This window comes from Rhinolophus ferrumequinum, chromosome 6 (assembly GCF_004115265.2).
Source record: "Rhinolophus ferrumequinum isolate MPI-CBG mRhiFer1 chromosome 6, mRhiFer1_v1.p, whole genome shotgun sequence".
Taxonomy (NCBI): Eukaryota; Metazoa; Chordata; class Mammalia; order Chiroptera; family Rhinolophidae; genus Rhinolophus; species Rhinolophus ferrumequinum.
In genome coordinates this window covers 98,912,563-98,940,196 of record NC_046289.1, presented here as the reverse complement: position 1 = coordinate 98,940,196, position 27,634 = coordinate 98,912,563, and the positions used below count along the sequence as shown (strand labels likewise).

The 27,634-nt window shown below is 56.2% G+C and overlaps 1 protein-coding gene across 1 annotated transcript in view; it reads right to left on the bottom strand.

The window, feature by feature from the left end:
* The window catches only part of CCDC33 (coiled-coil domain containing 33), a 103,829-nt gene that overhangs the window by 58,565 nt on the left and 17,630 nt on the right, over window positions 1-27,634 (bottom strand). Inside the window, 4 exon segments of the mRNA XM_033108774.1 lie at window positions 3,044-3,160; window positions 4,670-4,779; window positions 8,916-9,049; window positions 22,230-22,377. Coding sequence (XP_032964665.1) covers window positions 3,044-3,160; window positions 4,670-4,779; window positions 8,916-9,049; window positions 22,230-22,377 — 509 coding nt within the window.

The window sequence follows — 27,634 nt, the reverse complement described above, 5'->3', positions numbered from 1 at the left end:
GCTCAGGGACATGGCTGGCCAGCCTCCCTGCCATCTTTCTTTTGTTCCAACAGTGGGCTCACGCCTGCCTCCACACGTCTGCACCTGCTCCTGCCTCACGAGGGTCTTTCTCTGCTCAAGGCTGCCCTCTTTCAGGCTCTGTGCCAGGCACCAGACAGGCCAGGGAAGACACGGATTCTGCCCACGTCCCCCCACTGCCAGGCCAAGCAGCTCCTGACTTGGCTCCGGATCCTCACCCCTTGTTCCCAATTGGCTCCCATTCTCCCCTGAATACGTACCCAGCTCCCCCCGGCTGACATTCCTGTGCTTCCTTTACTTCTCTGACCCCTCACTGGCCTCTGCTTCTACTCCTACCCCCAACCCATCCCCTTTCCCAGGCAATTTGATACATGCCAGCAAAAACTGCCTTCTTAAGAATGAATTGGACCATGTCATTCCCTTGCTTGAGACCCTGCAATGACCGCTGCCCACCACCACTGCCCTGAGAAGGAACTCCATGTTTCCTACCACGATGGCCAAGGCCTGCATGTGTGGGCCGTTCTGCTCCTTGGCCCCCGTCTCCTGCCAGCCCCCGTGCTCCTCTTTTTGCCCCAGCCTCTTTTGTGTCACCCTTCAACATGCCCCACTTTTTTCTGCCTTAGGGTCTTTGCACGTGCAGATCCGTCCACCTAGGCTCCCTGCCCCCACCCCAGCCCCACCAACTCAGTGGCTGGCTCTTTCTCTTCCTTTAGAGCTTAAATGTCACCACTCTTCTGTGACCACTCTACTAAAGCAGCCCACCTCATTCTCTTAGCCCCTGCATGGCCTCCTCCATAGCACTCATCGCAGCTTGTGTTTATTCTAATTTCTGTCTTGTTTATTTTCTGTGCATTTGACTAGAACCCAGGCTGCACAGGGGCAGGGACCATTCCCTGCTGTATTCCTGGGTTTTAGCAAAGGCGTGTGCAGGAGCCCCTGTGTGTCTGTGGGATAAGTGAGTGCCCCTAGTGGAGGAGAAAAGGCAAGGAGGAGAGGGGAGGGAGGGGCTGACTATTTTTGAGGGTGGGAGAGACAGAAGCACAGAGAAGGGGAGGAGACTGCAGTGGCCTCAGGGAGGGGCTGGGGTGGGGATCCCAGTTACAGGTGCTGATAGCAGAGAGCAGGCCGGGGCCACGTCTGAGGGGCCATGCCTCAGGCACCCCTCAGGACGGGCAGAGGCTCCTGCCAGATCCAAACCAGCTCAGCCACTCATTCCAGCTGGGTCACTAGGAAACCGTGGCCAGTCCCTGATCGGTTTTGGGCCTCAGTTTCCCAACTTGCACACTGAGGGATTGACTGTACTCTCCCTGGTCCTTCTAAGTCTGACCTTCAATGGGAGGAGAGGGCCTGGGAGTCGGGGCTTATTCTGGATCTCGCTTCCTTTTCTCCTCCCCGCCCCCAACCCCTAGCCCCCTCTGCTAAGCCCCCGTCCAGGACCCATCTCAGCTGGCTGCCAGCTAAGGCCACGTAGGTGTGAGCTGACAAGGGTTTAAATAGCGCTCAGGGCCTTTCCGCCGCCACTGGGGCCTCTGGAGACTGAACCCCTTCAAATTCAAAAGACAGAATCGTTGGTGATGGTGTGTCAAGCTTTGGATGGGGGTGGGGTCTGGGCCTGAGGGATTTCACTGGAACACGGTCAGGCTCTATTTCTCACATGTGTAAGGGCTGAGAGGGGGGCCGGAGAAGTGTGTGTGGGGGCTAATTTACAACTGTTCTGCGCCCAGTGGTCAGGTGTGAATGAGACAGCTGCCCGAGCACACCTGCTCCTGACAGCCCCGTGAGAAATTGGAACGATTTCTTCTCCCTCTGTGCTGTCTGGTCTGCCATCAGGAGCAGACAGGGAGGACATCTGTGCTGGGCAGGGCAGTGGGCAGGGTGCTGGGCGGCCGAGGGGCCCATACGCTACAGGGTGTGTATGGGGCAGGTATGCAGTGGGCCCCTGCAGGCCCCGGAGTTCCGGGAGTGGGCACTGGTACAAAACATCCTCAGAAGGGGTGGGGTGGGGGCAGAGGGCAGCTACAGGTCTGACACATGCTGGCCGCCATGGGGTGGCTGCGGAGAAGCAGATGTGTGTGTCAGGGCTCAGGGCTCCCGTACAGACCCCCACGGGGCTCGGTGTCCCCAGCTGCAAAATGGGGCTAAAAAACACTTCTTGCCCTGCCAGCTCATGGTTCTATGGGGTGGATCCGATCAGCCCTGCTGGGGCATGGGGAGCCCCGAAGCTTGGGCCCCCTGGCCCCACCCTGATCCTCTGCAGGCCATGCGGGATTTGTCATTCCTAGGCATTTTGAAGGCTGGGGAAAGGAAGGGCGAGGGGCTAGGTCCCCGGACCACACCTTCCTGAAGCCCCCTGTCCTCCTGAGACTGTGAAAGCCCTCGGGGCAGAAGGCAATGTTAGGGTGTGTGTGGAAGCAGCGCTGGCCCTGGTCTGGCTAATGGAAGAGGCTCCGTAAATAGGCGTCGAGTGAGTGAATGAATTGATGGATGGATGAATGAATGAATGAATGGATACCTAATTAGAAGACCAGCTAAACCTCTTCAGAAACAGCACTCAAGGAAGGGTGGGGCGGCTCTAAAATTTTCACTTTGGGATGTAGGCCCTAGGTCAGGGGTCACTAGTCCAGGAGGGACAGAATAGGAGAGAAGCGGCCAGGGAACGTGGGCCAAGGTCAGGTGGGGGGTGCTTCTCCTCCTCCCATGACAGTCGGGCTTTGGGAGCCTCCTGTCCTGGCAGCACTGCTGGCGTGGTGTGTGAGGAGCAGAGCAAGGGAAGGTGAGGTTAGGGCAGGGCTCCATGCCTGAAAATTGCTAGAAAAGATAGGCACCACTTATCGTCCTCTCCAGCCCACCATCCCTGCCATCCCAGGGCTGTTCCTCACAAACCACTTCAGCTATTTTGAAAAGCCTCATTGCTTTCTCCCTTCTTGGTTTCTGCCCCACACACCCCTGCCCCAAAAGGGCAGATCCTGAGGCCTGGGAAAGCTTGCACCTTCCCCCCACCCTCACCAGGGGCCCCATCTGGCACCTCCAGAGCCGTGTGGTTGCAGCCAATATAGCGGGGAATGAAGCTGCCCTTCCGGACGACTGTCGCATACAGTTGGGTCTTGGCAGTGGCTTCATTGGCGTTCCCAGACTGGGTGGGCTGGAGACAGGGTGGAGGGGAAGAGGACACACAAAAAGGGGGCTGACTAAGGGACAGACCCTGGCCATCAATCCAGCCCTCATCAGACGACCACTGGCATTGCTCCACCGAGGTGCCGAGCTGATAATTAACGCTCCTGGTCCCTGCGAGCCCTTCCAAGGAGATCAATATAATAAATCTTCCCTTTTCTATTTGAATATCATCACCCTCTGCCTGCCTGCTCTCTGTGTAAAGATGCGATAACAAGGCCTGGACGGAGAGGCAGGGGGCTTGGGTGATGCCCCCAGAACTGCAGCGGAAGTGCTGAGGCCCCAGGTGAGTCACTAATCTCGGGGCTTCGCTTCTCTGCCTTCCCCTGGAGCCTGGTCTTGGAAAGGTGCAGACCCCTGAGGCCACGGTTGAGGAGTCGCTTGGAAAAGAGGTCAGCACCGGGGCCTGGGGAAAGGAGGAATGAGGGAACTAGGCTGCATGAGCACCTACTATGTGCTTTATGCCCGTCATTGAACTTAATCCTCCAAAGGGTCATGGTAGGAGGTATATTGTCTTAGTTTTGCTGAGGAGAGATGGAGGCCTGGGGTTAAGCTGCTGCCTCCGGGTATGTAGCTAGCAAGCAGCACACCTGGGATAGAAACCCAGACAAGCCAGCTTCACATCCTTCTTTACTCTAAGGTACTGTAGAGGCCTGAGTGCACACCGGAAGGAGGGAAGTGATGCTTCTGCTCATCTCTGGCCCAGTGCCTAGCACACAGTAGGTGCTTAACAAGTACTTGAGCAATCAGAGAGTGAATTCTCCTCTCCACCAACCAGCGCTGGGGAGAGGGGGCGGGCAGGGGAGCTGGCTTGGGAGATTCAGACCACGGATTGAGGGCCCTGAGCCCCACTAGATGGGTGCATTTCAGGGAACACTTTCTCTCCCAAATACCCCACTTGTCCTGGGGCTTCATCCTGCCAAGGTAGCATGTGGAGGCAGCACAGAGAGAACTGTGCCAAGCTTGGGAGATGGTGTGGCCTGGGTTCACCCTCGAGTCTGCTCCTCACTTGCTCTGTGACCCAGGAGGAGAGGATTGCACTCTCCTGAGCCCCAGTCCTCTGTCTGCAAAGCATAACTCACCTTGAAGATTAGAGATGGTGTGTCTAGTGTCTGACCTGGAACATAGCAGGTATTCCATAGATACTGTATTGCTTTGATTTTTACATACATTCCCACCCTTCCAACATACTTGTACCTAAAATCAGAATACATCTTTAGTTGGTGTATTCATTTAATGTGGTAGATGTTCTGTGCCAGTTGGGCTGTTTGATAGAGATGAATTTGGAGAATTCCAAATTCTTATGGAAATCATTCCTGTCTACCTGCCAAGAGCTGTGTTTCCTGAGACCCATGGTCCTAGACTTGTCATAGTGCAGGATGGGCATGGATGCCCAGGGCTGCTCTGAGGGAATAGCTGGGGGTCCTCCCGCTGCCTCTGCCAGGCCTGTGTGGGCCCAGAGCCCAGGGCTCTGACTCACCATCACCAGCTCAAAGTGATAGGGGTGGAAGACACGCAGGTACTTGATGGGGATTTGATATGACAACAACTCTTCTTTCTTTTTGTTGTCCACCACTTTGAGGACCACATCTGGGGAGAGAAAAAGTGAGTACAGGGTCAGGACCAGGCTCAGCTGACCACCACCCCGCCAACTGAAGTGAGAGACATTGCTGAGAGTAGGGGAGCAGGGGTCACAGGGAGGAATCCACACGCATGCACACATGTACCACACACACAGGCACACTTCACACGCACTGTCTGAACCCCTGCACAGGACAAGGCTGTGTACTAGGTGCTGCTAGGACCCAAAGATGCATTGTCTTCCATGGTCTAGAAACTCCCATCCCCTGGATAGACACGCAGAACTGGGTCACACCCTCCTTGGCAACAGACACACATGTGCATGCACAGAGACGCGCAAGCAAGCCGGAATAAAGCTCCTTCCTTTGGTTACAAACACTCTCACTGCTCCTCAGGCAGGAATTATCTCTCACATGTTGCAGATAGGGAAACTGAGGCTCAGTAAGGAAAAGAGATCTGCTCAAGAAATCTTTCAACACAGAGCGGCCAAATGGCTCAGTTGGTTAAAGTGCAAACTTAACAACAGGGTTGCCAGTTTGACTCCCGCATGGGATGCTGGGCTGCGCCCCCTGCAACTAAAGATTGAAAATGGTGACTGGACTTGGAGCTGAGCTGCGCCCTCCACAACTAGATTAAAGAACAATGACTTGACTTGGAGCTGATGGGCCCTGGAAAAACACACTGTTCCCCAACATTTCCCAATTAAAAAAAAAGAAATCTTTCAATACAAACACCAATAAAAGTTTACTCCAAGTAAATGCAAACTAGTCTAAACACTAAAAATAATGCACCACTTAGAAAACTCTCTCCAAAGAGACATTTTGTCATCAAATGCATGAACTTTGGGATAAACTCTAAGGAGAACACCAATGACCTGGAAAGAATCATGGCAGTACTACTTAGTGAGCACCTACTAGGTGCCAGGCATGGGGATGCGTGTTAAGTGTTTTGGGGACTTTATATCCTTCTCCCTCACTCCTCCACCCTTCTCCTCCTTTCCTCCTTCCCCATGTCCTCTTCCTTCTCAAATCATAGACTTCGAGAGTGGAAGATGGCTCAAGAGTCACCAGTCCAACCTCTGTGTGATGTTGATCAAGTTATATAACCTCTATGAGCCCCACTGTCCACATTTTAAAAACAGAGACTGGCTTTCTGCTCTTTGTGAGGTGGACGAGAAATTCTAAGTCCCTGGTGAGGTTTCAAAGGGAGAAGTGAAGCCCGTCCTCTGAGGGAAGGACCGCCTGCCAGTGTTCCCGAGCCATTATTCCAACAAATCCCCACCACAACCCCTTAAGTAGGAATCACCATCTCTGTTTTTAAAATGTGGACACTGGGGCTCATAGAGGTTATATAACTTGATCAACATCACACAGAGGTTGCACTGGTGACTCTTGAGCCATCTTCCACTCTCTAAGTCTATGATATGGAAGAGGACATGGGGAAGGAGGAAAGGAAAAGGGTGGAAGAATGAGGGAGAAGGAGATAAAAGAGAGATCTAGAAGCGAATGGGAAAGAAAGGATTGAGGTAGACAGATATACCTAAGGGAGACTCTTGGGTAGCCTCTTGCTCTCTGCCTGCCTTCCTGCGACAATGGCATTTCAGCACCAGGGACAGCTGCTGGCTCTGTGGGCTGAGCAGGCTGGGAGCCCAGCGCTGCTGGGTCATTTGGAGCTGGGGTGGGTCATTTGGATGAGGGGATGGAGGAGGAAGCTGAAGGTTTTGCTGACTACTCTTGCTTTCTTCCTCCTCCTCACAGGACACGTAGAGGGTAAGGCACTTGCTAAAGTCCCTCAAAGCTGGCCATATGGGGTCCGTGCTCAAAGGAAAGTGGGAAAAATGGACACCAACAGGATTTGAGTCTGCCTTGAAGAAAGCAGAGTAAGGCAAAGGAGTTGAAGTCAGGAGACCTGGGTTCTAGTACCACCACACCAAGTTGCTCTGTGACATTTAGCCAGTCACTTAACCTCTCTGAGCTTCCTTTCCTGCTCTGCAAAATGTTAAAACTTTAGAAAAGAAACACCCTGTCCCTCTCTTAATCTTGTGATAAGGAGGGGAATGTGTTTTCAAGCTATAAAATTCTAAGCAAATGCTTTTTGTAGCTGTTACTATTTTTCTCCTCATTATCCATCTGTAAAATTCCAAATACTCACCCAGCCCTGAGCAGACTGAAAAGCCTCAGCTGGGGGATTCCATGCTTTCCAGCTGAAGCTACAACAGTAGCTGTGGAGGCCACTGAGTCCCCAAATCCCCTGAGTCCCCAAATCCAGTTGGAATTTGCTGAGGCCAAATAAGGTTGAATGTCCTGCCTTCCCCCCCGCTACCCCCAATATCTGGAGCTCTGTGTGGGCAGCCAGCAGATGAGCTGTAAGTGGGGAATGGACAGCCGTCCCTCCATGTTCCTGTCTCCATGCTACAGACACGCTTCATCAGCTTCTTCCCTGGGCACTGTGCCCCTCAGCCTCCCACTGGTTCCTTTGTGTGGCCAACAAGCCCTTTCTGCCGCCTGCCTATTTTGGCCCAACCACAGGGTCTGCAACTCCCCCTTGCTTTTCATTAACACATCCTTGAGCTACCTCCTGCCCTTCCCCCACCTCTTGGCCTGGTCCCCTTCTTCCCCACCCCCCACTGCAGATGTCACCACAGCAACCGGTTTCAACCAGGTTCCAACAAGCATCCAGCTACTTCGATCTGCAAAGCGGCACTTGCCAATATTCTCTGCCTGCCCGAGAGGCTCCCTCCCACAGTGAGTCCCGCTCCCTGCTCTGCTGCACAGATGGGCTCAAGGCCACTGGCTCATCATACCCTTTCCTGTAGAGCCCAGGGCAGGATTCCAGCCCAAGTTCACTCACCACAACTCTGAACTTCCCACCAGCCACATAGATGCATGCACACACACACACACACACACACACACACACGACACAGACATGCCTGCCTACAGGCAGTCCCTAGCACATACTCACACACACAAGCCAGCATCATGCAGACATTCACAAAGACAGGCACACACGTGCCTTTGCATGAAATCCTAGATCAATTTTTCCTCCTTTTTCATGTTCTCTCATATCCTCCCAACAGCCCCACCCATCCCTTTATGGCAGAAAAAATATCCTCTGGCTTGACCCAGAACTAGCCTCTTTTCCTTTTATTGACGTTCCCTCCTCCCCCTTTTCCTCCCTCCCCTGCCACTGTCTTCAGCCACTGGCTTTCTGCTCTTTGTGAGGTGGACAGGGAATTCTAAGTCCCTGGTGAGGTTTCAAAGGGAGAAGTAAAGCCCGTCCTCTGAGGGAAGGCCACCGGCAAGATGGGAGCCTGAGGTTTTCTGACCAGATAAGACCAGACGTCATGGGCACCTGCGGGTCTGCGCTGACAGTGCCCATGCCGTGCCCTCAGCGGTCCCGCCATCAGCCAGCCAGCACTCCCGCGTGTCCGCCTCAACTCCCGCCCGAGAGCCTCAGTGTGGAAAACACAAGCGTGCACACATATGCGTGTACACTGACTGGTGCCTTAACTTGCCTGCAGTTAGAATTTGCCAAGACATGTGGGCTGGAGGACCTCCAGGGGTGGAGGAGTGAGAACCATGAGAGTGGACCCCAACCCTTGGAAGCATGGGGATGCTGCTGTGTGCCCGTGGGCAGTGCCCGGGAGGATGAGGCAGAACAAGAAGCCACGCTAGGAAAGCAGCTGGAATGCTGGCCCGCAGTGAGCGCATATAATGCTGAGTCCTCTGTCCTCCGCTTACTGACGACTTGACCTTGAGCCAGTTACTTAAGTTTCCTGAACCTCACCATTCTCACCTAAGCAATGGGCAGGGTGACTCCTCCGAGCGACTCGTGGGGGCGTGCCAGGAAGCTATAACGTGCCGTTTCGGTGAGAGAGGTGGTGATAACCACCATGAAAATAATAACAACGGTCATAAAGAAGATAAGCTTTCATTGTCTGGAAAATTCATTTATGTAGAACAACTCATTTTTCGCGCAGGCTGGTGAAATGAGGCATGACAGTATTATGATTTTTTTTTCTTTAAAGTGCTTTTAACTGAGCCCAAGGAAGTGTTCAGGGGGCACCCAGCTGAGCTGAGAGGGACCCTGCTCCTGCCTTCCGGCCCCTCCCCCACACACAGGCCCCCCAGCCCCCGCCTCACCTTCTCGCCCCACATCCTCAGCTTGGATCTCCACTTTGACTGTGTCCCCCCAGATGGGGGCTTTGGTGGGCTCCGTGGTCACAGACGTGACTGCCTTGGAGTTCTGGTCCTTCGCTTCCTCAGACGTGGTTTTCCTGGGGAGGGGAGGGCCAGGTTGACTCAGAGGGAGGGTGTCCTGCCTGCTGCTCACCCCTCCTGCACTACACCACCCCTGAATCTGAGCGGAGTGGACAGAGCATGAAAGCTCCCTCCCAGGCAGACACCCGTGTCACCTCAGGCCAGGGGACACCAGGTCTATCTCTGAGGCTGCCCTGCCTGCTCAGGTGAACACACCATCTTGCTGGCCACTGCTGAGGCCCTCACAGGACTCGGGCACCAGAGTGCAGAGTGGGGGTGAGAGTGGGGGAGACGCCTTGCGGGGCTGATTGCTGCCCCTGCTAGCACAGGGCTCCCAGCAGGCGCCTACATACTTGACTCCTGTCTCTTGACCTTTTTCTCTAGGCCTGTTTGGTGGGCAGGGCGGCTGTGTGGTGCTGCCTGCCTGGCCTTCCCTTTGCTCTTCACTTCCCTCACCTTCTGGGCCAGATTCCCCAGGCTCAGCTGGGCTCCCACAGCTCTGAACCCCTTCAGTGGAAAACACGCATGCTCCTGCCTCCTGGAGCACCCACTGTGTGCAGGGCCCGGGGCTGCACAACCGGAGCTGGGCACGGGGCAGGCCAGGGTGAGGGCTCTGAGGCCGTCAAACACTCCCAGCTGGTGCAGTGCCAAGCTGCCCAAACTAAGATGGGAGCCGCCGACCTCTGCACCCCAGGGCATCACACAGGTCCCTGGGGTAAGTGTCCCTGAGATCCTGAAGCACCAAGCAGCTCAGTGAGAGTCAGTACTTCTCCTGTTGAGGCGGTTTTTATCTTGGGGCTATAGATGGTGCTGCTCCATTAAGTGGAGCCATCACAGGGAAGGGAACGTCGGAGAGCCTCACACGCACTCGTGCACAAACTACCTCAGGGTCAAAGCTGCCCTGGCCCCACCCTCAGAGGCCCCCACAGGGAGTGTGGGGCAGCTGAGTCCCACCAGAAGCTCAGAGCCCATCTGCGCCCTGTGTTAGCAGCACCAGCCTGCGGTCCTCCCCAGCCGGCTTTTTCCTCTCCTGCAGGAAGCCACCTGGGCCCCTGGCCCGTACTGCTCCCTTGGTCCTCTGGACTTGAGTGACACAGTGGCCTGGCTCCTTGGTCCCCACTGGTCACAGCCCCACTCCTGTGGATAACTGTTCTTGTGGGGGTCCGTCTCAAAGCTCCAGGGGTCAGCTGAGGATTCCTTATTCTGCTTTGATGGAGAGGGAGCGTGGCATGGTAAGGACAACACGGTCCCTGATTCAGACCGTCTGGGTTCCAAATCCCAGCTCTGTACTTTACTGGCTGTGTGACTCTGGGCAAAGCATGCAACCTTGCTGTGCCTGACTTCCTTCATCTGTGAAATGGGGATGACACAGGGCTGTTGAGAGTATGAAGAGAACGACTATGTGTAAAGTACCTGCCACATTGTTAAACACCACAAAAGTGTTATTATTAATAATAGCCCCCAGTCTGCTGTGACCCCAACTCTGATATACAAGTGGGGTCACTGGCTGCTGTGAAGTCCTAGAAAGGGCACAGGCTTCGGCTACACACAGAACTGGGTTTGGAGCCCAGGTACCCCCTAACCGGGTCATCTCCCTCCTCTCTAAGGGGTGCCGCCCCTCCCTCCGAGGGTGGCTGTAGGGGCTGGAAAGAACGGGGTGATGTTCCTGCATGCAGAAGGGCCGGTTCAGGCTATTCCTTCATTTGTGATATAAAACAACCTGGGTGTTTCTCACAGGGACCTGAGGGCAACATGAAGGGGAGAACGAAGCACCGAGGGAGGGCTGAGATGAGAAGGGTGGGTCTCCCCGAGAGCTGGAGCCTCCTCAGACTCAGGACGCACCCAGATGCATCGCTGCCCACCCTGCTGCCCGGCTGGAGAGAAGGCATCAAAGCCGGTGGGCACAGCTCAGCCGCCTCACCACACAGGTCCTTCCTTTGGTTCTATGAGCTCTGCTGGCTGAAGGGTGCAATCCGCACCCCGCCTCCTGCGGCTCTGGGCCCTGGTTCTCCCTGCCAACAGCTGCCCCCAAGTCAGAGCCTCAGCTCTCAGCAGCCATCACCCCTGATTTTGCCTGCTCTGTGCATTCCCACCTGTGGAGGTGGTGGTGTTCCCCTCCACTCCAGGGGGCGGTTCCAGGGCGGTGTGTAAGGAGGAAGCCAGTCCTCTACGCCCCAAACGTCAAAGCTGCTCCTGCACCACTCGTAGTATTTTGTACCCTCAGGGGCCTCCCAGTGAGCCAAGAAGACAGAACTAAGGGTGAGTGCGGGCCTGTGTCACAAGCAGTGCAGTGGCAGAATCAGCTTGTCACCCGTCACCCACACAGCCTGTCTTCCACCCTCCTGATATCTTTGCCCCCTCCCCTTCTCTCCACAAACTGCTAGGTGTCTGGCAGGAGGAATTCTGGGTGGAGAAAGACAGGAAGGACCCTGGGCAAGGCCAAGGGCGCCTACGCCCAGTGCTGACTTAGCTCAGGCGTGGGAAGAGTTAAGCAAGCATCTCTCCCTCCTTCCCTCAAACACAGGGGAGAAGTGTCAGGGCTACGTGAGTGGGCATGAGGCCCCAGGGGAAGGCGGGAGCTTTTAGCAGATGGAGGGAGCCTGTCAGGGTAATGGCTTTTCCTGGCACAGTTGACTCCTCTGGGCCTTGATGCTATTCTAGAAACTGCAGGGCTAGAGGGGGCCTCTGATTCCATAGAGAATTGGAGAAAGGGACCGGCTCACTCCCTGCTCCCAGCCCCGACTCAGCTGGGCACCCGGGGGTTGGGTTCTAGGACCCTCAGGCCCCTGAGGGAGCCAGGTCTCCCAGTGCAGTGTCAGAGCCCAGGGGGCTCTCCAGGACCCGCTTGCACATAGCCATCTGCGAGACTGAGACCCTCCGTCCCTGTCCCCAGACCCCAGGGTGCACCTGCTGTCCTGGGCCTCAGACGTAAGCCAGCCATGGTGGGGAGGGCAGCCATGGTGGGGAGGGCAGCCGTGGTGGGGAGGGCAGCCGTGGTGGGGAGGGCAGCCGTGGTGGGGGGGGCAGCCGTGGTGGGGAGGGCAGCCGTGGTGGGGAGGGCAGCCACTTCAGGATGGGACTGGGGTTGGGTTCGGAGGCACAGTGCAGCCGTCCTGGGTCGCAGGCCCCCGGGAAATGTGCCCACCCCCAGCCTGGCCCGACCCCAGGGCGCTGGAGGGATATGTGTGTGCCTGAGAAATGCCAGCCAGTGGCCCTGTGGGGGCCAGGCCCAAGCACAGCCGTGAGAGGGAGGGAAGGAGAAGGACTCTGCTTTCCTTCTGTGAGGCCCTACCTACGGCAAGAGCGTGGTCTGGTTCCCAGGGGCTGCTGCTGTGGGCGGAGGCGAGTGGGGGAAGAGCGTGCCCAAGCTCCAGAGCACCCCAACCCTGCACTGTCCTCTGAATGCCCTCCAGGGCACACACCTCGGGGGCAGAACCTGTGTGCCACTGTCCCTGCCTCCGGAAGTCTCCCCTGACCAGCCATTCTCTTTGATGTCCCTACTTCAACACCAGCACGTGTGCGCGCGCGCACAGGCATGCTGGGGGGCGCACGCGCACACACACACACACACACACACACACACACACACACAGGCTGCCCCAGAGAGGTCTGTGTGCCCCACTGTACCCGATCTCCATCCCCCACACCCAGCGGCCAGCCTTCAAGCTGCCTCTGAGGTCTCCACGCTCAGCTCCCGCAGCTGCCCAGCCTGTCCTCTTGGTCTCCCTCCTCCTCAAAGCCTCAGAACATGAACAGTTATCAAACCCTGGCCCCATCCTGGAGAGGGCTTTGGAAGCTCAGGATGCAGGCCATCTGGCTTGTCCTGAGTGCCAATCCCAGGGCAGCTCCAGGGGGACAAGGAACATGGGAGAGCCCCAGTTCAGCTCTGTTCTGGCTGCGGGGTCCTCGCTGGGCAGTGCCCCGAGTCCTGAAGCTCCTGGGGACGGAGGTGGAGGAAGAGGGAGGCTGGGCAGAACTTTTAGATGGGTGTGTGGTAAAATGAGAGGTCTTGAGACCCTTTGACCTCATCCGCCATAGCCCTGTTTCTCGCTAACCTGGGAAACTTGGAGATGGGGAAACAGGTTCAGATTAAGTTTGCTCCAGGCTAGATGCCAGGTGTGCCACGATGGGGCCTCATTTCTGTCCTGAGAAGGCAGGGCTAGTCCCCTCTACCTGCACCCTCTGTGCCTGCCTGAGTCAGGATGGCCAGCCTCCCCCAGCCTCCTGAAGGCCAAGAGGCAGCCAGACCCCCAGACCGCAGGCCTACCCCCATCCCTGGAAGGCACAGAAAAACCAGTGACTGCTCCTCAGCTGGGAGCCCAACATCCTGCAGCAGGGACAGCGTGCGAGAGTCGGCCTCGGCGGGGTGGTCACCTGAGCAGGACGAGCAAAGGCTGGATTCTTGTGTTTCTGAGCCTCCCTCCACTGGACCCAGAAGGGAAGGTTTCCTGGAGGAGGCAGGGCTTGAGTAGACAGACATTCCCAAGTAGAAGATACCGTGTTTCCCTGAAAATAAGACCTAGCCAGTCAATGAGTCTTTTGGAGCAAAAATTAATATAAGACCCAGTATTATTTTACTAATATAATATTAGACTAATTACTAATATAATATAAGACCGGGTCTTATATTAATTTTTCCTCCAGAAGACACCTGAGAGCTGATTGTCCGGCTAGGTCTTATTTTCGGCAAAACACGGTAGAGTCTGAGGCTGGGAGGGGCCGTGAGCTGGCTGGTGGGCAGGGCTGGGGAGAGGTTGGCTGGCTGATCCAGGTCTGTGGTTGGGAACACGGGGTTGGGTGGTCAGAGAGGAAGAGAGCAAGGCTTGTGGTCCTCTCTGACCTTGCTCTCTCTCCAGCCCCCTTCTGTCCACGCCCATGTGCGGTGTCCTCCGAGGCCAGACAGTCAGGAGGGAAAACCACTGGGCCTCACAACGTCTGGCCCTGGCCAACAGGAACCACTCAGAGGAGGAGGCAGATAGTACCTGGTCTGACGCCCGCTTCTCTCCCTCTCCCACTTCACCAGACAACAGCACATCAACGACACCCCCACTCCATGCCTGCCCCTCCCCCCGCCCCCAGGGCAACTGGTCCTTGTGGGTTTTGAGCTTTTTGGAGGTTCCCACTTAAGGCATGAACAGAGCTGTTATTCTCAGCAAAGCGATGGCCTCTCATCCTGGGTTTCATTTATTAATTGGACTCGAATGAACCATCGTTAATTGCCGATGGAGCTACACCACGACAGGTGGACCTCGATTTAAAGAATGACTGACTGGAGCAAGGGGGCTATAAGCTGGAGACCAGCCAACTCCCCACCCACAGGGGCGTGTCTCTCGCGCACTTTCCTGCAGGGAGTGGGGACTGCTCTGGAAGTCAGAAATGGGACATCGTAAGGAGCTCTGAGCTGAGCGCTCTGCCAAAGGGAAACATCTTTCTATAGAACAAGATTGCTGCTTCCCACCTGCCCCCACACACTTTATCTGAAATAGCCCCTCTGATGTCGGGCAGACCCTCATGGGCACCGCGCACGCCCCATGGCAGCTCCTGGAGGAACAGCAGGGGTATTCTTTCCTCTGACCCAGGGGAAAGCCACAGCCCACAGAGCTGTAAACAGTGCAAACTCGGGCTCCAGCCCTGGTCTGAGGGACACTGTCACACCCTCTTCTCTCCTGGTGGGATTTCCTCGTTCAGAGACATTGTTTTTCTCTGTTGAGGCAGGAGACGATGCAAAGCCAAGAAGGACCCCTGCCTGCACCACCTGCCTGCCAGCCTGTGGAGAGTGCAGCAGTAGTGTGCCCGTGGCCAGCTGGATGAGGGCCCTGGGAGCCATCGTCTTAGGACAGGGGGAGAGCCAGCTGACAGGCAGCACAGCGGCTCCAGGGGACGGAACGACAGGCTCCTTGGCAAGGTGCTGGCCTGGGTGAGACAGCCCTGGAAGGCCTCGCCATGACTTGGGATCGTTCTCAACGGGTCGCCTGGTCATCCACTCTTCTGTGTATCCCCTTCCTCATGGATGCAGCCTCAGAGCAGGAGAAACGGGGGCAGACATATGGGTGAACTTCCTAACCTCACAAGAATCACCTGAATCACTCTGATTCTGGTTTCTGGCCTTGCTTGCGTGGTGTTTAGTTGAAGATCTGAAGTCGGGGGTATCTTAGACACACAGCCCTGCCTCCTGCCCCCTTCGCCAAAGACCAGCTTCCTGAGGGGTCCTGCTACCCAAGTGCAGAGGCCTGGACCCCGCTAACCACCGTCCACCTTGGGAGACTGTGGGCAAAGCATGAGTGAGGGAGATTTACCTGTGTACTCGCCACTACCACCACCCCCAGCTAGCCTGAGCTCCTCGAGGACAGGGGCCAGCCTCGACACTGCTGGGTCTGGTCCCAGCCCCCAGCCTGGGCACAGGGGGCCCCACAAGTGTTTGTGAATGAAGGAGGGGGTCACAGACCCTTGGAAAGTCCCATGGAGACAGGTAGCCCCTCTGCTCCAGCTCTGCTAGGCCTGCCCCGGCCCAGACGGCTGGACCCTGCTGTACACCGCCCTAGAAGCAGCTCTTGGGCTGGGGGGGGGATCCAGGTACCCTCCAAAAGAAAAGAAGGGGTACCTCTCAGACACGTATAGAGGACATGCATCATGGGGAAGTCACTGGCCCCTGGGAGAAGAGGACAGTTGGTGAAACTGGAGGGGGAGGTTGAGTCTGAGTGGGTTGGGGGAGGTGATGAAGAGAGGTCCAGAGATCCTAACTGAGCAGAGGTGATTGGTCTTCCTGTAAAAGCTGGCCAGTCTCACACCCGCTGTTTGGATTTCTGGCCTCTCTTGAAAATTTGAGAGAGCTGACAACCTAAGCTTGCATTACTCCAAGGCAGAAATGGGTGTGGGGTGGCTCGGGGCTGCTCCTTAAAATGGCCTGTGTGCTCTCGAGTTTGCCACAATCACTGCTCCTCTGCTGCGTCACACACCTGGCTGGCTGCCATATTTCTGCAACTGGCTTGAGCCCTGAAGGCACGGACTTTGCCATCCTTGGTGCCATTCCTTCTGACAGAAGCTCACTGTGTGTGTAGGGACCACAGGTGACAGAAACGGGGAGACCACAAGCAGGGGGAGCTGAGCTGGAACCCAGGTCCCAGCTCCCTGCCCGGTGGCCTCCCCCACTCTTCCACAGATGCTGGACTGTGTAGCACTTGACCCTGAAGCCCATGGGGGCCAGGCAAGGGCAGAAGGAAGCCAGACACCATAACTCCTGGCTGCCCAGGTGTCCTGGGGGGCAGGAGGAGCCCTGCTGGCAGCTTTGCCCTCGCTCAGAAACAGGCTGGCAGCCTGTGCAGAAGGCCCCCACTGGCCTGCCTCGCTGCCTGAGGTCTCCCCAGGCGTACTTGCTTCTCTGGGAAAGCACTGCCTTCCGGGGCTGCTTCTCCAGGAGCAGTGCCCCTGGGGAGACCTCGTGCTTTTTGGGTCTGAATAAGTGCTTCGGGCATGAGAAGACCTCAGGGACCCTGGGCAACAGTGATAGGGGAACATCTGGAAAGAATCCTTGTGGCTTCAGTCTGCCTGGGGGGTCACAGGCCAACCATCCTTAACCACTGACACTAGCTGTGTTTACAACTGTGGGATGCAGGAATATTCTCACCGAACAACAATTCTGAGGCTCTGAGACTTGAGACGTCATGGGAGCAGGTGTGGGTAGACCCCGGCTCCCCAGGTCCTACCAGGGCCATCTCCCTGCCCACATGCTTTTCCCCACAGGCGTTTTGCTGGGAGGGAAGGAGCCTTGACCTCTGGCCCGATGAGGATGGTCACCTTCATATGCTCCATTCCCCCTGGACAGCCATGTGACCTCAGAACAGTCCCTTCCCTGTCCTGGGCCTCGGCCTCCTGGGCTATCACGTGGAGCCAATGCCACCTGCTTCCAGGGCCTGCTGGGTGAGCGTCAGGGTGTGGAGAACCAAGCTTTGAGTGCGGCATGGCACATCAGCAGCAGTGCGGCCGCTTTCTTCCTGGGACCATCCCATGATCACTGTCACTGTCACTGGGAATATCACTGGGTTCACTGAGCCCATCCCTCCGGCTGCTGACACAACTCTGGGGTCACCTGTGTGCCAGGCCTCCACCCACGCCACCCAAATCCCTGCCCTCTGGAGCCCTTTGCCAAAACCGTAGCCAGACGGGGTAAGGTGTGCGCAGTCCACACCTGGGAGAGCTCTGCAGGCTGCTCCCTAGATCTTCTCTGGAAAGCTGGCTTAGGGAGCTGATGCCCACAGTCCGCTTCCGAGAGGGCGACTGAGGCACGAGGATTAAGGCGGGATGAGGTGGAAAGAACTCGGATTTGGGAAGCCTGGGTCCCGGCTTGGGAACTTACTAGTTCTGGGACTTTGGCCAAGTCCCAGAAATGCTCTGAGCCTCAAAAACCTCATCTGTAAAATGAGGATAGTACTTTACCTAGCTCACAGGACTAAGCAATGATTAAATTATGTCTCACACACAGACACACACACCACATACACACTTAGCACATTTGCCAAGTGTATGGTAGGCACTGGATAAATATAACCTTCTTTAACCTTCCTTCTTCGTCTTTTACCAGGGCCTTAGACAATTGTCCCACTTTCAATAACTTCTTCAAGTAACCACCAGGATCAGGGCTCAGTCTGTGACCAAGGTCAGTCCCAGTTCTGTGGCCAGAGCTCGGTCTGTGATCAGGGTCAGGACTCAGGGTGTGATCGAGGTCGGTCTCCGTCTGGGGCCAGGGTCAGGGCTCTTACGCTTATCCAAGAAAACCAAAGACTTCTGAGTATGACTAAACGGCCTGGCTCTGTACCCTGCCCCTCCCGCCAGGGTCTGGGCCCAGCTTGCTCCACGTACACAGAAGGAGCAGCCCTCTTGCTCTCAGCATTGGCTATGTCCATGCTCATTAGCTCCGGGCAGCAAGCAGGCAGAGAAGCAGCTGCCAACTGGCAGCTCAGCCATCAGCTTTTGGCCAGTGGTCAGAACCCCACAGGCCATCTCCTGGCTGGCCCCTTCCCCATACCCTGCCCACTGGGCACCCCCACCTGTCAGGGCCACTGCCTTCCTGGTCCCTGCCGTGCTCTGATTGTCAGGTCTCTCTGTGCCAGGCTGGGAGGCAGGTGCCGGGCACTGCTCAGGCCCCAGGGCCTTGAGCCAGGCACACAGACCAGTCAGGGAAGAACCCGGGCCTGGGCACTGGCCCAGCAGACCCGGGTGTAGAATCTATCTTGGGTGGTACAGCTGAGGCTCTTGTTGCTTCTAAAGAACTGAGACTATTTCCCAGGCCAGAGCACAAACACAGCAAGCTTGGAACAGTGTGGAGGCCAAAGCATACATCCTGGCCACGGGAAGACGGAGACTCGGACGGGGCAGGGACTGGCCTGAGGTCACACAGAGAGTCGGGGCCGTGGCCGACTCTGGGCTTTCCTGATTCCATCCTGGCTTCTCTCCACTGCCCTGTGCCTCTCTTCTGATAGGTCTCCGGGCCCACTGTGGGTACTGCTAAGGCTACCCCTCACCCCGCCCCCGGCCCCTGCATCATGATTTACCTGGCAGCATCTCTCCCTGTCTGGCTCCACCATCTCTGCAGCCCTTTGAAGCAGGTTCCCAGGTAAAGTATTCAGGCATTGAGAGGTGAAGTAACTTTCCCAAAGTCACAAAGTAAGCTAGAAATGGGGCGGATTCATCCATTCATTCATCCATTCATTCATTCATTCATTTATTCATTCAATAATTACTTATTGACAGCTTCTTACATTCCAGATACTGTGTTGAATAGCAGGGATCGGATGGTGAGCAAAAGATACCTGGTGGTCGTTCGTGACACTAGTGGGGCACAGAGGAGGGTGGCACTGAAGAGGAGGAAACCAGGAATTACATAAACGCACACAAAGCATGTGAACGTGCAGCTGCAACACTGGAGAAGCACAGAGCCCCGCAGTGGGAAGCATGTCATGGAAGAGGAGGTAGCTGGGTCTAGGAGGTCTTGGAGGGTTTCCTTGAGGAGGTGATGACTGAGCTGAGATCCAAAGAGGGGAGGGAGAGTGTGCAAAGGCCTGGAGTGGGAGGGAACAGGGTCTGTTCAGAGAATAGAGAGCTGTCCGCTGTGGCTGGAGCAAAGAGAAGGGTTTGTGTTGCCAGGGAGCTGGAGGGGCCGGCAAAGACCCAGCTGTGCTGGGCCTGGAATCCTCTTTACTCTGGGAGCAATGAGAAGCCATTGGATGATTCAAAGAACCGGTTCCTTTGGCAAGACGGTACCATGGTGTCAAACAGTAGCCTGATTTTGAAGGGGGCAAGATCAGAGGTACCAAGAGCAGAAGCGAAAGGTGGTGGAGCTGGTGGAGAGAAGCAGCCAAATCCCAGACGGGAGAGAAATTGACATGGCTTGGTGATGGGTTGAACGGGGGTGAAAGAACGTGATCACTGATGCCAGGGTGGGCATGAGCTCATGAGGAGAGGATGGAGAAAGAACAAACGACGGTCGAAACCTGGACAAGCCAACATTTAATGCCAGGTGGAAGAGATAAAGGGGTGCCCAGGGAGGAAAATAAGAGAGTGGGGCATTTGGAAGCCAGGAAAAGAAAGGGCTTCAAACAGAATGAGTGGTCATGAGGGGCGGAGAGATTGCAAATGAGATGACTGTTGGATGTAAGGCCAGGCAAGGCGATTGCTGGTGACTTTGAAGCTATTTCGGTGGAGAGGTGGGTCAGATTGGAAGCAGGTCAGTGGCTCAGATGCAAAGAGACAGAACCACAAGATGAGCCAAATGGACGTGTGGGCCTGGGGTGGTGGCTACTGGAGGATGCACCCTGTTACTAGACTGGCTCAAGGCTGGAGCCTGCATGGGCTGAAGGGGTCACACTCCAAACTAGGGAGGCGCATCTTTGCCCCTGAACCCTCTCCAGGTCCCCACTAATGGGCTCAGAGAGTGAATGGCTTCGGGGCACTCCCTGGTGCTGCAACCCCCACGCCCACCACCATGGGTCTGCCTGCTGGGGAAGCAACAAACCCAGAGAGGAGGGCAGAGCTGGCAGACGCAGGAATCCCCAGGGTCCCACCTCCAATCAGAGGTGAAACACCGTGGCCTGGCAGAGAGCAGGAAATTAGGCCAGGAGACCAAGCTGGGAGAAGCGGAAAACACAGGCAACAGAAAGAGGAGAAACAATATTTTGAAAGAATATGACATTATATACTCATATATTTAATACATATTATTTAATGTACTATTTAATAGTATTTAATGTACCTAACATATATGTAATATTGATTTTAAGCATCAAAATATTCATGGTGAGAAAAACGAAAACTTTAGTGGACTTCTTATGCCCATTGTATGTCTTCTTACTGAGCATTTGGAATCAGACATACGGGTGACATCATGTTCTTCCCAGGGCTTAGGTCTTCAGAGAGCCGTGGTCCTCCCTCTGGGGTTCCTGCCTGGGGCTGGGGGCTCGCACTAAAAGCCCCTTTCAGGTCCCACCAGCTGGGCCTGCCTTTTCAGAAGCCCTCCCTTCTGCTTTCATTTGCATCTCATTAGCACCACCTTGGGCTGGTGGCAGCTCAGCCTCCCGGAGCCCGGAACGCAGGCTGCAGCCTCGCCCGGGCCCCTCTCCCTGCTTCCTCCCTAGGTGGAGATGGGTGCGGCGATGAGCTCCCCCCGCCCCCACACCCTTCACCCGGGCTCGGGCCGGCTTGGCTCCAACTGAGCGTTCCCATGGCAACCGGGTGATGGCGCAGGTCGCGACGCCTGCCGAGGAGCAGCGCGGGGCCCCCAGCTCCCCGCCCGCCGCCAGGCTGGATTGGTGATAGGCAGGGCCTCAATCTCCCGAGATGATGGGCGATAATTGGTTTATGGAAATAGCTGAGCGGGGAAGGCGAGCTCCCTGACAAGCCCGCTCTCCGCCACCTGTCCTTCCTCACTGCAGAAATGGAGCTGGGGGAGGGGAGGACCCGCGAGCTGGGCGAGTGGAAACGGCGCCTTGGACACAAGCAAGTGTTACACCTGTTGGTCTCCAGCATACCGTCTATCCTCGTTTCACTCTGTGGGGGGTTCAGGGGTTGTTGTCATAGTAACCTAGTGTTCCTGGGGCCCTAAGTCTGTGCTCAGGCCTATGCTGGGAGCCCTGTAGGGGGAAATGGAGACGAGACCTGGACCTGTACTGGGGAGCCCCATTTTTGGGGACAGAGGTGCAGCACATAATTTATATGAAGTGCATCTGACCAGTGTAGCCACTGCTGCCAGACTCCAGAGGAGGAAGGGCTCAACTCTGGTGGCTGCCTGGAGGCGGGGGCAGTATGAACGGGCTTTGAAGGTGGGATTTCAGCAACTGTTGGGGAGAGGGCTGGATGGGGCATGCACTCCCCAAAAGAAAATGTAGGGGAAAGCCTGGAGGCAGGCACTGTATGATGCCGTTATTGGTGGAGGAGGGGAGGTGTAAGGAAGTGGGGGGGGGCTGGTGGCTCCCACTGTCCACAGAAGGGGCTAAGGGAGGACGAGCTTATGGGAGGGGCCACTGCACAGGGCTTTATAATCAAGATTGAGCGGATGTCCAACATCCACGTGGAAGGCTGGCCGGATGGAGACTCTGCTGCCCTTTGATGCCTTTCTGGGAAAAGTGAAGTCTGTGAGGCAGTCAGCAGACGTGGCCTGGCTGGCCCCACTCGGATACCAGGCTGACTTCAGCTAGCTGGAGGGGGCACGTGGGGTACATTCAAGGACCAGAACTAGGGAAGCCCCCGTGATAGACAGGACTGGAGCAGTGGTGGGGGCCAAAGAGGAGCATGGCGTGAGCACCTTACCCCAGAACTGCACATGGTGGAATGAGGCCCCCCACCCAGGCCAGCCGCGGCAGGCCCCAGGTCTTCTCCTTCCTTTGACAACCCCCAGACAGGCCTCCTCCCCAGGCACCCTGCCTCCTGAGGCCAGGCTGTTTGTGGCCAAGCCCTGCCCAGAGGGCGTTGGATTCAAGGAGTGGCCCTTCCTTCTTTCCCCAGCCCTGGTGAGCAGCTTCCACACAGCAAGAGGGGGCCAGGCCTCGCATTTGCAGATCCCTCAGCCCCGTGTGATTCACACTTGGCTTTCCCCTGGGTATCAAGGCCCAGCCCCGAACCTTTGGGTGCTCATATTCCAAACATTCCTACTTTGGTTTCTGCTCCAGCTGACACCAGCCCCCACCCCACTCTCAGGCAGCTACTTACACTACCACGTAGGGCCATGGCTCAGAGCCATCCTTGCAGGCAGGGAGGTTGGTGGCCCCATGGAGAGTGACGACGATGGTCTCCTTATTACAGGGACACAGGTGGCTCATGACAGATTCCACACTCAGGGAGGTGTTCCGGGGGTCCTCTGGGCCTTCAGCGACCTGTGGCGAGAGCAGCGGATAAGTGGCCTCTTCTGCTGTGCCTCCCTCCCACTGCCTCCCTGTAACTCGAATCCTCTCATAATGGTACTTCCTCTCCAAGTGTTTCCCTCTGTCAGGCCCCAACCCAGTCTAGAACTACAGGTCCCAAAGGTGCAGTCACTGTCGGCCCCATTTTCTCCTGACCTCTATCCCACACCCCACATCTGTCCTAGTCTCTCTCGTGCCTCTCCCCTCATCCTGGATCCATCACTTCCTGCAGAATGAGCTAGGCTCCCTCACCATTCAAGTCCAGTCCCACCGTTAAGCCTTTACTTTCGCAGATACTCTTGGCTGTGATTCCCAACTCTTGCCTGCTTTTGACGCCCTAGCAATTGGCCTTCCTTTGCTCTCCTGTAACCTCATCCCAGGTCCCCCGTGCACACCACTTTACAGTTTACAAAGCTTATCCAGGGAGTCACCAGTGCATTAATGGAGATAAATGAATATGTCTGTTCTAGATGCCTCATCCATGTTCTACCCAGAGAACTCTGCAGGCCAGGGAGGAGGAGAGAGAGGTGCCTGCCCACACATGGGGCCTCCTAGGCTGGTTGTCCCAAGCAGACTCACGTGCAGGGGCTCAACAACTCAATAATTTGGGGATTCGTGGCCCAAAGGGCCATGGTGATGGGAGTTGCTGAGAGGAGACAGAAGCCATTGCTGGGGCAGTCAGGGAAGGCAGCTGGGAGGAGGAGGCCTTAAAGGGTTGGGAGAACATGTGTGGGTGGAGCAGGGAGGACAGGCTGGAAAGCAGAACTGGAGTGGAGATGCAGAGCGGAAAGGGGCGGGAGCTTCCAGAGGCCAGGGGCAGGCCCAGGCTGTCTCTAGAGGCGGTGGGGAGTCAGTGGGGTTGTAGAGATGGAGGTTGTGGTGAGTGAAACACTGGGGTGGGGAGTGTGTGGACATAGGGCTGCTGTGACTTGGGGTGTCCTGGTCCTGCCTCTGCACTGGCCCGCTGACTCTCACTCTCAGTGCCTGGAATGACATCGACACAGTTGACCCAGATTAACCTGGCAGGAAGCCACCCCCACGCTTTGTCCTTCCGGCTGATTGACAATGGCTGATGTGAGGGGCAACAGAGGGGCCCTCCTGGCCCTGGAAGGGGAGCAGTGGACCTTTCAGGTTGGACATGGGGCCCTGAAGGAGCCACTGGGGGCTGACCCTCTTCTCTGCAAAGCTCAGCCTGTCGGACTCTGCATTCTAGGCCAGGCCCTAGTAAGGGTGGGCGGTCCTTAGAGCGGGAAGGGTCCATGGGGACCATTGAGAACGATGTCCCAGTATGCAAAGGGGAGACCAAGGCCCAGAGAGGAGTGAGGACATGGTCCTGGCAGGCTATGGACTGGTGGTAGCCCCAGCAGGCTGGGTCCCCTGGCTCAATCCTGAAGAGTGTCAGGAGAGCTGGATTTCAACCTGAAGCCAGTCGTGCTCTGAGAGTCATTTTCCCCAAGGGGACGATGAGGGCTTGGACCATTCTGTCTGGAACCCTCCCTGCTGCTGTGTGACAGCGCTGGTTCCCCACACACTGCCTGCTCCCACCTTGAGCCTGGGGGTCGTAGCACAGTGGCTCCTGGCTCCTGGAAGCCTCCAAGCAGAGGGAAAGGGAAGGGCTGCTCTTTCATTCAGTTCTCATGACAGTGGTGTGGGGTGACCATAGATATGAGCCCCATGCGACTCTAATCCGTCAGCATGTCCTGCCAGCCCTGCCTTCAAACCATGTCTAGAATCTGACCCTTTTTCACCGTCTCTCAGCACGAGCGTCGAGACACCAGATTTCTGCACTTGATAACTATTTGCTTTCCTGTTTCCCTCTGGCTCTCCGTCCACCCTGCCCCCCTCACAGAGCAGCGGGAGTGAACCTTCATAAATTTCAAGCGTACCATATTACATATTACTCTGCTCAAATCCTGCAGCAGCTCCTCATTTCACTCAGAGCCTCACAATGCCGTAACGACCAGCGTGCTCTGGCCCAGGAGACTGAGCTCACCTCATCCCTAGGCCCCTTGCTGGCTGGCCCCCGCCCCCCGGGCCTCCGAGCGGTGTCTCCCACACACCAGGCTGGCTCCCGCCTCGGCCTGTGCCTTCTGCCTGGCCTGCTCTTCCCTACATATACGTCCCTGTGGCTTGTCCCCGGACTTCCTGCAGGTCCGACTCATTATCAGAAAGGCCTTCGTGGTACAAGCTGTGGTTCTTGTCTAACCAAGTGACTAATTAGGAGGTGAGAACCCAGGCCCAGCGCCAGAAGTGCCAGCACTACAGAGACTCCTCTCCTTCTGACTGAGCAGCACCCCACCCCCCACCTCAGGACCCTGTCACCATGTACAGAGGGGGTGAGTCACCCCTCCCTGTCTCTGCCAGGCCAGGGTGGCAGGAGGGGAGGCAGGTCAGCAGAAGGAGCCCCCGCCAGGCGGCAGGGAAGGAGGGGAAAGGAGCCACAGAGCCCGCTCCACCCCCCATAGTCAGAGACGCGGCCTTTTCAATGTCCCACCCGCACTGCACACCCCACAGCCCACCCCACCCCCCAGCATGTCTGGTCTCCTTGTTTGGTGGTATGGGAGCAAGAGTAAAAGCCTGGGGGTCCAAGACCTAGAGTTCAGCCCAGCTCTGCCCCCAACTCTCTGTGTGTCCTCTCTGAGCCTTCCTTGTCCCACCTGGTCAACGGGGATATCTGCAGTGGTTTACAGTCAGTCTTCCCAATAATTGGCCTAAGGTTCCTGCAGTGAGGTCAGAGGAGTTGACTAATGTCCCTCCTACCCCCAGATTCCCAGGAGATAGTGGGCCCAGCTCCTGCACTGCTGTGAGGGCACAGGGCCTGTCACGAGCCCCTAGGGCCCCAGAAGTGAGGGCCCAGCACACAGCAGTTTGCCCAAGAGCTCTCACGACTCCCTGGCAGCCCTGGAGCCCTGCCAGGCATTTTGCGGACCAGACCGTAGTTGTGCCCCCTCTCTGTCCTCTACCTCCTCTGCCTCCTCTGTGCCTCCCCTATGGGCAGCTTTCCAGGAAATAAAGCTTGCAGGGGTGTTGGAGAGAACTGCTTGTGCTCCACTCTGGGCGTGAGGCCAGGTGCCAGGCTGGCGATTCCTGGTGTGGTCTGAAGGCATGTGCCCGCTGGGCAGGCTGGGCCCTGGGACCAAGTGGGAGGCCAGGAGGGGCTTCGGTGGACCCACTTTTCTGCCTTCCCCTCTTTCCTGCATAACTTGCCCAAATGACTGATCAGCTTTCTGGATGGAATCTGCAGGCTTCCCTCAGAGACATGCCTGGATCAGTTCCAATGTCCTCTCTCCACTCCACCCTCCCCGGCCTGCGTTGGAGAAATTATCAGGGAACAGAAAATACATGTGCTGGGTTACATGTGGGGGAGCAAACTGTGGGTGATGGCAAAACTCCCCTAAGTCCGAGGTCCCACAGACCCATCTGTGGGGCTGAGATGAACCCTGGATGGTGGTGGGAGTTCATGTTCCTGAATACACTTCCTGCCAGCCAGCAACAGAGCCGAGTACTCACTCACCATTGGCTTCTTTCCGTTCATTAGCCCACCCAACACTGCTGGGGTGCCGACTTTGGTGGGCAATGTTTTCAGGTAGGGGCTTGAACGGCCCCCAAAGCAGCTCTCTCAGCTCCTGTACTGTGGTCTGGCGCATGGCAGGCTCAGATGTTGCTAAGTCCGGTGTCTTTACCCTCTGACAGTTGGCCTTGCCCTCAATAAGCCAGGATTAGCCAGCAGATGTCCCGAGGGCCCTGGGCTGCCTATCACTTAGGGTGTTTTGGGATGTATGTGCTGGGGGAGAGGACAAGGGTGGGGGTGAGAGATTTGACCAGCAGTGAGAGAGTACATGGCCCATTACTTCAGCTGCCAGGGCTGGGGCTTAAACTTGTTCTGGTGGCAGGAGGGATGGAGGACACAGACGCCACCTCTCCCTCAAAACCCTGTCCCCTGGCCCCTGCTGCCCCAGAAATCTGGGAGGCCATGGAAAGCAAGAAAGCCCAGTTCCCCCTCCAGAAGCACTACAGGAGGGCCGTGGCCTATGGGGCAGGCCCCTGATTAATCACTTGGGCAAGTTGTTAGACTCGGGCGGCCTCAGTTTCCCAGCTGCACCACGAGGGCTTTTGAGTTAACAATGGTCCCTCATGTTCCTTCTAGCTTCAGCTTCTAAATTTGCCTGGGAGGCCCTTTTGTAGGTGAGGAAACAGGCTCAGGGACAAAGCTCTTGCACTTGCCCCAGGGCACACAGCCTAGCTGGCAGGGCAGAGCTGGGAGTGGAACCAGGATCTATATGCCTCCACTCTGGTCTCCCGCCTCCTTTGGATGTGACCTGCTTTCTCTGGGCCACAATGTTACACCTTCAGGCTCATAACCCAAGCAGCCAGAACGCAGGTGCCAGCGAGGAGTTGTGGTGTTTGAAGCAGGAGACGCTTTTCAAAAGATTACACAAAAGTTACAAATCATAACGAGAAAGACTTACAGATTTGATAACTAAAAAAAATCTCTCCCCACTTCTACAATGGTCCAAAATTCACTACGATACAAAGACAAACAGGAGAAAATACTTGCAATCTATATAAATGGATGAATACCGCTATGTGTGTACAGAGAGCACTGAAATCAATAAACATCACCACAAGAAAGAGATGTGAGTGGAGGATTCTCCAAAGAAGAAATAGGCACGTGTAATACAATATACACATTATGAACATACGTTTTCTGTTTCCCGGAGCTATGAATCAAATAAATCAGACTCCTCCTCAGGGCTCCCACACGCACTCCCGGGATCCCCCCAACCAGCTTGGGGGGCAGGTGGCAATAAGTTTCAGGAGCCAGCTGGCAGATTAGGGCCCCCCAGTCAGGCCAGCCAGGTACCTGGTCCCCAGTGTGTGACTTACCAGAAGAAGGCTTAATGGGGGAGGGTAGAATCAAGGGGAGGAGCCCACAGACACCCAAGTCCAGGGTAATATAGCAGAACCCACATTGGGGCCTGGTACCCTTAGCTATTTGGTTTATTTGACCTATGAGCATAACTGCAAAGAGGCTGTTCCCAAGTCAGCAAGTAGCTGTGTGTCCTTGGTCTTAGCTGTTTCTGCCATCCTTGTTGGTAAGTGGCACAGTCGAGGGCATGGGTTCAACTTTGCCAGTTAGCAGAACGTAGGGGACCCCTGGCATGGAACTGTTTGCCTTTAATTGCACTGATATTCTAGTCCACGCAAGGTTGT